Source organism: Thamnophis elegans, chromosome 6, assembly GCF_009769535.1.
Source record: "Thamnophis elegans isolate rThaEle1 chromosome 6, rThaEle1.pri, whole genome shotgun sequence".
Lineage (NCBI taxonomy): Eukaryota > Metazoa > Chordata > Lepidosauria > Squamata > Colubridae > Thamnophis > Thamnophis elegans.
In genome coordinates this window covers 38,921,127-38,933,752 of record NC_045546.1, presented here as the reverse complement: position 1 = coordinate 38,933,752, position 12,626 = coordinate 38,921,127, and the positions used below count along the sequence as shown (strand labels likewise).

Here is a 12,626-nt window from a genome sequence, read left to right as displayed (position 1 = left end):
TTCAGCACTTTGCTGACCATGGCTGAGCTCAGAAAGCAAAGCAGAACTGAACTGTGTTAATCTTGGATAAGAAAACTATTAGATCTTCACAAGGAAGGACAGAGGCTCGAAGGTAACAGTAACCACTTTAATAACAAGAACGTTGTAACATTAACAATTGCAGTAGACCGGACAGGCTTTTAGTTGCTGCGGTAGATCGGAAAGTCGTAGCGGTAGACGGATGGCTTCCGCAGTATGTAGAGATCGGACGCCGTTGGAGTTGTGCTGCCTTTTATACTTGGCTGACTCGCGCTTGACAGTCGGCAACTGACAGGGCGTCTGATTGGCTAAGACGCGCCTGGGCTGCCGAGCCATCATTCGTAACTGTGAGGACTATGTAACAAAACATTGTAAAATATGGAGATGCAGACTGAATTGCAAAGTTGAAGAAAGTATCTGGAACAATATAGTGACTCTACCAGTGGTGGGTTGCAGGTGGTACGCTCTGGTACAGGCGTACCGAAGCCTGCCTGGAGCACCAGATACCATTCGGTATGGTGCTCCGGAGGGCCCACCTGCCTGCCTGAGCTCCTTACTGGTCTTTTAAATCTTCAGCGCTTCCGTGAAGCGCATGGTGCATAAAGTGCCTGAGTGACACTCCGCTGAGCAGCTGGAGCATCGCGGAGGTTCGCGGAGACTCTAAGATGCATTTACTGGTTGGAACGGGATCTGAAACTCACCACTGACCTTTACACTGTTACCAATAAACTACATGATTTTGTCCATGAAGTCAACAGGAATTAAGCTCAACTCAAAGAACAAGTTTGCTAACACCTAAATAGTAGTCCAATTTGACATAATTTGTTTTTTTTTACATAAAGAAGCTATCAATAAAATCAAACTATGAACATTTAGTAATAATGTTGTTCAAAGCCTTATTTTTGTAAATTTTTATAAATTTTAAAACACAGAACTACAAGTTGCCCACTTGGTTGAGCAGCTATAGAAGTTGAGAAATAAGCTGAAGAAGAAATAAGCTAAAACAGAACACTGTAGAAATTATTTCTTTATCTTAGAGAAAACTGTCACATAGCTTTCAACTGTTGTGAAAGAATGTATACCAGCATACATACACATTTTTAATACTGTCACTTTGCTGAATAAGTGGTTCAATATGAAGTAGAGAAGAAAGAGAAAGAAATAGTAAGCCAAAGAAATGGAAACTAATCAAGGAAAGAATCAACCTAGAAATAAGGAGACATTTCCTGACACTTAGAATAATCAATCAATGGAAAGATTTGCCTTCAGAAGTTGTGGGTGCTCCATCACTGGAGGTTTTTAAGAAGAGATTGTACAACCCTTTGTCTGAAATGGCATTTAGAAAAACGGCCCCATGGGCAACCCGGAAATCCATTCCCAAATTTCCGTTTTGTGCATTTGGTCACTTTTTGCCTTCCAGAGGCTTCAGAAGGCTTCCCTGAAACCTCCGGAGAGAGAAAAACGGCTCAACACACAAACCGGAAGTCAGAAAAGGGCCAAAAAGAGGGCCTACAGAGAGGTGGAGGCCACTATTGTTCTCCTCAGGCTCTAGAAAGCTTTGCATGTATGCATGGGGCAGTGTGTCGGGTTCACGTGCACGGCACAGGGGAATGAAGTTATGGGGGTGAGTACGTGAGTGCGCGCCTTCGGTGCTTTGGGCACCCGAGGTGAAAAAGGTTCGCCATCACTGGCATAGGGTCTCCTGCTTGATCAAGAGATTGGGCTAGAAGACATCCAAGGTACCTTCCAACTCTGTTATTCTATTCTATACTGTTCTGCTCTGCTCTGCTCTACTCTATTTCTATTCTATTTTCATTTAATACATACAAGTACATGAACATTTATGTCTCCAGTCAATATATCTCTAGAAAAAACAACAAATATTCTTATATTCTTATATTTCTTAAGATATATTTATCTTAAGTACAATAAACAGTCAGATAAAACTGCATATTTGAATGTTACTCCATTTGCTAAGCACTCCATTTATTTGTAAGCATTTTACTTATATAGCATTTACTTTCAGGGTGGTATTCAGCCAGATTGCACTGGTTCGTGTGAACCGGTAGTGGAAATTTGGCCTGGGTTGACGAACCGGAAGTGACCTCTGGCTGGCCCCACACCCACTGCTTGCCACTCGCTTGCCCCACCCCTTGCTCACCAGTTGCTTGCTCCTCCCACCCATTTGCCCTGCCTGCTTGCCGCTAGCTCACCCCACCCATCTGCTTGCTATTCACTCACTTGCCCTGCCATTCCCCAAGGTCCCAGAGCCACCACCCACCTCGGCCAGGTTGGGGAATGCATCATTCCCCGGTTCCAGCCTTGCCCTGGAGCCGCCACCTGCTTGCCACCCACCTTGGCCAACTCAGCTACTCTGCTGTCCCTCCTTGCAGCAGCCCATTCTCCTAGCTGGGTCTGGCATCTGGCTGCAAGTGGCACAGGCAGGCAATGGGGTGCACATTTGTGGCCAGTGCAAAGAACAGGATGTCAGCAATGGTCATGGGATGTCACTGCCATCCCGTTCTTCATGCCAGCCATGCAGGTGCAGCCCATTGCCTGCCGGTGCCACTTGGGCTGGCTGCAGATACGGCCAGGATAACGGCCTACTGCATCAGAGGGACAGTGGAGCGCTTCTTTAAGGTACTTTGATGCAGGGGGCAAGGGGGACCCTAAAGGGACAGGCAGACTCAGGAGCTGCCTTCCGAGCAACTTTGCTGCAAAAGGAGGTTGAAAAGTTCAACTTCTCTCTGCCGCAGTATTCAATGTGGCTACTTCTCTCCTTCTCAGGCTCATACACACAGAGAAAACATGAGAAGGATGCAAGAAGCAGCTAGGTTGAACACTAGAAGACTTGGGTGAACTTTTCTGTGGGTTCTGTGGGCATGGTGTGGGTGGATGTGGCTTGGTAGGATGGTGCTCCCCACTTGGTCACATGACACCCCCCCAGCCATGCCCACTTAACTGGTAGGGAAAAAATTGAACTCAATGCTTACTTTTCATTCAGCAATCAAATCTTCTTACATTTATACTTTCCCCATTATACATTCTGTATTTTGTGAAGAGAAAAAAATTGGTTTGCAAAGTGTGTCTGCATCATAAGAGTGCATTGTATTTTCCAGATTTGGCCACTGTTTCCTTTTATACCCTGCCAACAGAAATGTAAGCAACCTTTTTTCAGGCAGACTTTATTAATCAATATAATAAAGGCTCTTTAGGGATTACTGCCTTGTCTCCAGTGGATGACAAAACGTGATCCACTGGAGAAGGAAATGGCAACCCACTCCAGTATCTTTGCCATGAAAACCCCATAGAGAACGTTTTCCATGGGTCGCGATAGGTCGGACACTAATAACAACAATAATAAGGCATTTTCCAGTCATCGGACACAGATTCAGACATAACATGTTAGACAAATTGTGCAGCTACTCCATAAGCAAACCACTTCGCAAATCATTTCTTTATTTATGTTGTCTATATTTGCATCCCATTTTTCAACATTCAGTTATGACTTTCCTTTCATTTTTTTCTGGGATACTAACATTTATAATATGTATTTCAATTTTACTCTTGAAAAATTATTACCACTGAGATCTCTGAACTATTCCTTTGAGCATTCATCCCATCATTTTGTAACTTTGCTAATTATCACAGTCTTTTATTTCAGTCAGACTTTTTGATGTGAATGACTGCATGGATGTATGCACAAATCATGTTTTTGAAAAATGTTTTCTAAGCAGATGATAACCATCACTATTCTTGAATCTATAAATGATTGAAAGAGAAAAAAGTTTTGACATGATATGTACTGAAATATTATGCATTATAATGCTGAAGAATTCATTTATTTTTTGAGATTGGAATAATGTAATATAATCAGCTGAAGGCTATGTTCATCTTAATCTTATTCAGGTTTTGTGTTTTGGTCAATTAAACCAGGAGACCCTATACCATTTCAGGCTGGGTAGTCACTTGTCTGAAATGGCATAAGATCTTCTGCTTGAGAATTAGCTGATATCCAGACAATGTACCTTTATTGATTGTAAGATACTTTTAATGATAGAACAAATACTACACTTCTGCAATTAAGGTATTGTAATGGTATTCAATAATAGTATTCAATAAACTATGATCTCTGAAATTGGACTTTTGCAAGATAAAATTAAAATATTGAATTTTTCAATTTCATGTATTAACCTATCCAAATATAACCATTCTGCTCCATTTAAAACTATAGATCCCAGTTTTGCTCTATAAATCTATAGCATGAACATTTCTTATTATGCTTTTTACTTTAAGCGAAGTTAAATGCTCCCTTTCTGAAAGCAATTTGGTTTCTTTTTCTTTTATTAACATGGTTACTCTAATTTTTATTTTCTGAAAATTATATGAATTCATCACTCCAAACAATGCTTTCTGAAAACAAATTATTGATTATTATTTCCAAATCATCATTTGGATGTCATTTACTGCAAGACTTGGATCATTTCAATTTGAAGGGCTAATTGACTCTGGACAATTAATGAAAGACTACATTACAACTCAGCATAAGGCCATAATCCAACTGAACAGAATCACTGCAGGGTTGATGAATAACTCACAAAATGTTTTGCTACAGGCTCACTCTAAATCGCATACTTTCATTTCATTCCATATCCCTTACCTACCTTGCCACAATTTGCAATCAGTTCTTCTCAAATTGTTTGAGTGCAAGAACAGTTAATTGATACAAAAGCAATTATTTGTATTATTTGCCAATGGGTTCTCATAGACAACAGACTAATTATTGCATATTCAAAACTATTGTAATGGCAATGAACTGTTAATTGGGGTGCTCAGAATGGTCACCCAAAGGCTGCTTTGAAATCCATTCAACAAAAATTACGGGAATAGAGATATTGTGCTAATATGTATCTATTGAGCATGCAACATCATAGATTCTGGATCTGACTCATTAGTTTTCCTTCACTGATGAATCAAGCTGTATGAATGTGATAACATCACACAATTAAATCATATTAGACAGCACGTTAATAATGTGGACAATAAATGAAGTACAGTGTCACAGGGTTCTGGGACAGAAACAATCTCAGCAGGACACAGAATTATCATTATTGACTGTGTTTATTGATGATGCATTAAAAAATGAAATTGCTTAAGTAAATAGCAAGATGCTTTTTGTTTATTGTAAATTTTCTGTTTATAAGCTTATCCTCATTTATCCTAATACATTTAGGATCTATCCTAGAATTGATTCTTAAATTGGAAATTGATATTGAATTGAGTTTTCTAAGTTTTATCCCTTATATTTACAATTGACTCTAAGTAATTCTCCTTCTTAAGGCTTCTTTCCTCTTTATCTTGAAATAACTTTTAATAATTGCCATTATAGCCTAACCTTAGTTCACCTCCTTAGCATGCTATTTTCTCCTGTCTGTACCCATTTTAACTCTTATTTCTTCTTCATCTATTTCAATTTTTTATCATTTTATATAGAAGTTCCAGACCACTTCTACTGTGGTCCTCCTTGTAATAACTTTTTGCCATCTTTCTTTTTCTTCGTGTCCCAAATCTGGTCATGATTATGGTGTTGGTATCTTCCAGGGTAGCTACTCTATACAAATGTCTTGGTTCTACTTCTTTAATAATGCTCTTCATTGTTTGCCCTCATCTTCTGTCCATTGAGACTACAACTCAAAAGTTATTGGCTGTTTGGAAATTCAGGGAGAGGGAAGAGAAGGCAAGTCATCCTAGTTGTCTGCACATTTCTCAATTATTTACTACTAAGGACTGGAAACTGTGCTGTAAGACAATCTCCCTGCTCCTTATCATTTTCTAAAATATTCAAATCTTATATCAGTTGTGCAGTAGCCAAATTCTGTATTGCTACAATATTCCTAGTTAATGTATTTTATCTCACCCATTTGATTTTAATTTTGAGTTTAAATTTTAAATTTGCTGGTCATTTGTCAAATAAAGATTATTACACTTTTTTAGGCAATCTAAGTCATTTGTCTACTCTATTGTAAAACTGATAATTAGAATTGTAGCAGACTAAAGATTTAAAGCCTTTAGTCATCCCAAATAGGTAATCTTCTCCAGCTGTTTCTTTAAAAAAAATCAACAGTGTGAAGTACAAGCCACTTCATGAACTTCAATTACAGTTTGAACCTTAGTTTAGAAATGTAATGTTTTGTAGAATCCAAATTACTTTTAATGTTGTTCCACTGATTAACTGGATTAAATAATCACATTAAATTACTAGAAAGATTTCAGTTAGAGTGCTGGGAAATCATATGGTAATCTTTACAGGATTAGAGTCTCTGAAGTATTTGAAATTAGGCTAAGGTAACTATAAGCATATTTCTTTAAGATTTGGATTTGGATTGCTTCTGTTGGTTCAGTATGTGCAACTAAATATAGACATGTGTTTTTGTGTCTAGCATATCTCAACAGCAGGTATTGTTTTGACACATGTCTTAACACTATTCTTAGATTATTTATATGGGAACATCAGAGTTAATTGACCAAAATTCTCAAGGACCATCTTTCAGCAAAACAGGTGAAAAATATTAAAAATCAACATGCATTTTAGACCTGAAGATATTAGATATTTCTTGCTACTTCTCTGGGAAGTATTTCCTTTGAAGATCAATTCTACTTTCTAGGTTTTAATATGCATGTAGCAGAAAAGTGATATTAGAGCTGCCACTGGGACAACTAGAACATTATACCTAAACTCAGGGGCATTTCCAATGAGTGTCAAAATCTGTAAAAGTACAATAACTACACCATTCTGTGGTGTAGTTAGTACTTCAGGCCGAATGTAAATTGCAATTTATTTTACCCTTCCTGTAGTTGCTCTTGCTTAATTTCTAGTATTTTTAACTATAAAAACTGGACTTTAATGATAGTGGCATAGGTAAAGGTACCTACCTATGTCTAGTCATTCCCGATTCTAGGGGGTGGTGCTCAGGTCAATTTCTAAGCTGAAGACCCAGTGCTGTCCGAAGGCATCTCCATGGTCACGTAGCTGGCATGACTCACTGGCAAAAGCGCATGGAGCGCTGTTACCTTTCCACCAAAATGGTCCCTATTTTTTACTTGCATTTTAAAGTGCTTTCGAACTGCTAGATTGGCAGGAGCTGGAATGGGAGCTCCCTCCATTACACGACACTTGGGATACGAACAGCTGAACTGCCGACCTTCTGATTAACAAGCTCAGCATCTAAAAGACTTTTGAGTAGTAAGAACTCTAGAATTAAACCCTTTTAGAAATGACTTTTAGATCCTGTTTCAAGCTTACCAAAATTCTAGTATGATCAGTCAAATTTGTCAGTTTTAATACTGATTCATCTGCATCTTTGGATATTTATGGAACATAGAACTGTAGATAGTTTTTTAAACAATAAATTCCAAATTTAATAGAAAATGAAAGTTGATAATAAATTAAACAACCTCAACAAAAGGTCATCTTGACTTTTAACTCCATTTCAGAATAATTAATATTGAATATATGCAGTTATTTTAATATTCTAATCAGGAAAATTTGAAAACAGAACATTAAAATTAATTAAAAATTAGTTATTAAGGTCTTTATGTAAGCAAACTGGGAAAAAAAGACTAATCAGAAAATAAGCATCTTTTGCATTGCTTTGAAGGCTCTGGTGAATGAAATCATGAAAACATACCATTGTACAATGAAAGCAACTTGACAGTGAGCTCTAATAAATTCAATATAAATTTGAATAAGCATAAGTATGATTAAAAAAACATTTTTGCAAAACAAAATAAGATAATATATACACAAATACACACATGTATGAAATACATTCTTATTCAGTATTTATGGATATAAGATTAACAGATTATGAACTGTTAATATGCTAAATAAAAAGCTGAGTAAATTTCACTGAATGTTCAATAAACATGGTTTTACTATTAAAATTTATTTCCATTGTCAATGAAAATCCAATTCTTTAATCTGTATGGGAATACACAATTGTTTCATTTACACAAAGTGGCAGAGGAGATGGGGACGACACTCGGGAAAAAAAAAAAAAACGGAGACCTTCTAAAGAAGGAAACCTAAAAAGAGAACTGCTTTATAAATATTGGCATAGGACAATATAACAATATATATTTTTATTTTACACTTTCCCACCTCTTAAGAATTGTACTTTTCAACCAAAAAGAATAGCTCCAACAGAATAAATATTAATCTTTGAGGCTGAAGCAGTGTTGATCACAATGGGGAAAAAATCTTACTGAGGCCCAAAATGAAATAAATAAATAAATGTAAGAATTGAGGCTGAGGCATTGTTTCAAAATAATATCTAATTTTAATTAATTTCATCTAATTTTAAGGTACCTGAGTCATTTCTTTAGTCCTGTTCCTCATGCTGTATCATGCATAAAACACTAAAGCACTAAACACTTGTGGAAAGCATGGTGATATATGTTTCTAGAAATGCAGGAGGCAGTATAAATAGGTATTTGGTAGAACCATGACAAATGCCATGAAAGGTTCAAAATGCTAAGTCTTCCAATAATCCAATATATTATGCCAGCCAGAGCCAAAGAGTCAATAAATTACATCAATCAATCAATCATTATTGTCAACAGAAATAATATATCCAATAATATTCACACAGAGGTATGAAACCAATCTGGCTACAATGAAAACTAAGCAATTAAAAGAAAATTGGTTCAAACATCACGAAAGTGTTAGAGGGAATAACTAGATATGGTGAAATATAACTCTTTGGTAGTTTTCTTCTAAAGTGTATTTACCCTACACCTTTTAACATCCCTGAGTTGGCTGTGATGTGAATTAGTGTCACCATTTGGTTTATGGTGATATGAAAGGAGCTGAATTTTATCTCTTGGGGGAAATCACAGTTACTTGATGGAGTTGCGTAGCCTATCGGAATTGAATGATTGAATGAATAACTCTTGTGAACAAATGTTTCAGAATGCTTTAAAATCTCCTTGTTCTTGTTTCGACTGTGAAACAGATAGGTATTCCCTTTATTGGAAGAAGGGAATCTACAATTTCATATCCATAAGAGCCACATAGAAATTATGGTACTAAACTTCAGCTTTATAGAAGTGGCCGTTTTCCATACCTGGAATATTAACTTCTTTCATCTGTTGAACTTCTGCATATTGAAGAGTTCTGTGTGACAATGTTATCAGGAAATGATGAAGTGGCCAGTTCTACAGCTATTATGGGTAGAGGACCTTGCCAGAAGCAAGTCTGGTCTTGTGTACATTCCAATAATGTAAGCCAATTATTTCTTAAATAAGCTGACTGAAGCATATTGCATTCCCATTTTGCTCCTTGGCTTGCTTTCTTTGAAGGAAAACTCATTTTGATAGCCTGCTATTGTACATTAGCTGTATATTTGTATATGCATAAAATCCATTCTTACCCTCAAGGCGATCCTTTTGTATTAGAAAAAACCCAAAAAACTTACAGTTGTTGTATAAGCTGCTTCAGGATCATCCTCTAGTACCCGTGATAGCCCAAAGTCAGAGACTTTGCACATAAGATTACTGTTGACCAAAATATTCCGAGCTGCCAAGTCCCGATGTACATAACCCATATCTGAGAGATATTTCATGCCTGAAGCAATTCCACGAAGCATCCCAACAAGCTGGATGACTGTGAAGTGGCCATCATGTTTCTGAAAGGAAGATAGAGTTTCAGTTGACATTTTCATGTTGTGCTGGTCAAACATTTGCTAAATATTACAAATTATATTTCAAAGGTCTAGCTACTTTTTGGCTAAATCTTCCATGAATTTATATATAAATTTGATAAATATGTGAACCCAGTTTTTACTTGAAGCATAAATAATCAGGATCAAATTATGTTTTGGGTATAATATCAAAGATCTAACCTTGGAATTATCTACAATGCTAGGAAAGGTGGAAAAAATGAGGGGACCAGCAGCAAAATGTATTGATTCAGTGCCAATAAAATGCAGCATTGGAAGATGTGAAGGACCAGGTTAGGGACACATGTCCAGGAGAAAATCTACCCATGTTATCACTATGAATTGACTGACTGATGGCACACATTCAACCAATCAATTTCTACAAGGTGTAAGAATAGCTAACACTTTCTCTAAAGCTATCAACATGTTCAGCATGGAATTAACTAATTTCAGACAACTGCAGGGCATAATGCTTGATTGAGCAATTTTACTCTGCACTTAGCTGTCAAGTGGTATTTGCACTGTTATGCCCTGCATGAGTGCATAGATTATTAGGAGAGCCTCATATCAGTCAGTATAAGCCTCTCCCTCATCTCACTTTAATGCTAGGTCTTTCATTAGCCAAGGACTAAGTACTCTCTCATACAACTACCAAAAAATGACAGCAGGAATATTTTGGAAGGCAGCGCATTGGTGTGTACCTGCATAAAAGGTGAGGAACAAAAGCATTCCAAGATAAATAATGGAGAAAACAAAATACACTATTGCATTGCAAAATAAACCTTTGTTTTTGTATAATAAATCTTCTCCTGAAATAAAGGGAAATAATTTTCAGTGTTGTCTGTGGTCTATATCAGGGGTGCCAAACTGGCGGCTTGTAGGCTGGATGTGTCACACATAGGCCATGCCCACCTCAGCTCCATAAATGGGAAAATGTCATGAAACATCACGTGGTGGCAATGTGACACAGCATGTTTGATACTTGTGGTGTATACCATGCTATAATTGACTAAGAGTCTGAGAAAGACCACGGCAGTTTGCAAAATAATTCAGAACCAGATGTACATTAGCTGTACATTCCTCTTGTAGGAGGAAGTGATAGAATCTAGTTAATAAGACTGTATGAAAAACTAGGTTTTTCATTGCTGCTAGGGGCTTGACATTAATCTTGAAGAGGATGTATATTTTAAGATAATGCTTGTCAGTAAATTTGTTAGGGCAGGGATTCTTTTCTTTCTGCTTCTTGAAGCAGTGGGGTTTTTTTTGCAAATGTTTTGGCTATATAATACTTTGCAAACTGACAGCTTCTTTCTCAGTCTCTCAGAAGTCCATCATAGATCCCTAAAGACAAATAGGAGTTTGAAAATAGATAGCAGCTGATGTGAAAAATACTGCATTATACCATGAATGGGCATCCTGAGAGAACATTTGATGCTTTACAATGGAACAATCTAGCGTATTTGAAGCTTTTTTATAGCAACTAGGTGCAAAAGTATTGTATTGCAGCTTTTAAAAAGAAAATAAAATAAATCCTTTAAAATCATACTGCCATTTCTGTCAAAAATATGCATAACATATGCATTAAACGTTGTATGCTAGATGAGAAATTATTTCTTTCCTCAACTTGCAACAACAATTAAATTAAAAATAAATACCATGATCATTACAGTAAGCCCAAATAATAATTTCTCAAGGATGGCTCTATGACAATAATATGGACAACATACCCCAAGAAGAGAAACATCAACATTATTCATATCATATTCATTTTTGCATATAGAAAAATTGGCTAAGAACTATTGCTTTCTGTTAATGAAATACTGTACCGAGGCTTTGTTGAGTAGAATGTGGAGTTAATTATGAATGAATTAATAATTATTAATTGAATTAATTATGATTTGTACAATTCCTAAGGGAAAAGTAGTATCCCTATACATATGTGATATGTATGTACGCATCACACCAAGATGTGGCTGAAATAGAGTTGTGTGATAGTTTAGCTTTGTTTAGAATGTTATGTGGATCATGACATTAATTAAATCATAATACAGCTAATTTGTTTGCTTATGGACTGTTACATGAACATGCAACTATTAACAATAGTCATTTGCTAACATGGGTTTGGGATTTAGAGGTAGTGGATTTTATCAGACACTTTTTTCAGGTACGGATACAGACTACATCTTATCATGTTTTCTATCTATTGAAATTATACAGATATTTCTATTATTTGTCTATTGGCAGTGATAATTACTATTATAAATAAAAACTTAATTACTTTTTATTTAATGACTTGTCAGCTTGATTAGAGCGCAGTACTGCAGGTTACTTCAGCTGACTGCTAGCTGCATTTCAGCAGTTCAAATCTCACCTGCTCAGGTTGACTCAGCCTTCCATCCTTCCGAGGTGGGTAAAATGAGGACCCAGATTGTTGGGGGCAGCCCCACAGAATCCTCCCCTATCTTATCCCCTTCTCTCCCTTAGCCTTGTCCCACAGAAACATCTCCTATCTTATTTCCTTCTCTGCTTCAGGCTCCTCTCCAAACTCCCAGCCAGCAGGCCAGATGAGTCACATGCTGGCCACATCCAAGTGATAGTTTGAACAGAGGTCAGAATATATTAATAATGATATAACAAATACTAATGATATGATGATCATTTCCAAAAATCCTTTCTAAGCAAGCACCTAGGAGCCAAGAGGAACATATGTGCTACATTTCAAGTTTGTAGGCTTCATGATTCTGGAGATTTCGTGATCTGTCATGAGTGGTTTTCATATATATATGCGTAGGTTTTGGTGCATTCGGGTCTTTTCCCATGTAAGATTGAGAGTATCTTGGTGACATTTCGACGAGGTCCCAGTTGTCATCCACTGGTTGGTGTCTTCGG

General features: G+C 36.8%; 1 protein-coding gene across 1 annotated transcript in view; it reads right to left on the bottom strand.

The window, feature by feature from the left end:
• Window positions 1-12,626, bottom strand: part of EPHA6 (EPH receptor A6) — a 375,283-nt gene that overhangs the window by 28,193 nt on the left and 334,464 nt on the right. The window contains exon 13 of the mRNA XM_032219659.1: window positions 9,495-9,711. Coding sequence (XP_032075550.1) covers window positions 9,495-9,711 — 217 coding nt within the window. The remainder of the gene's footprint in view (window positions 1-9,494; window positions 9,712-12,626) is intronic.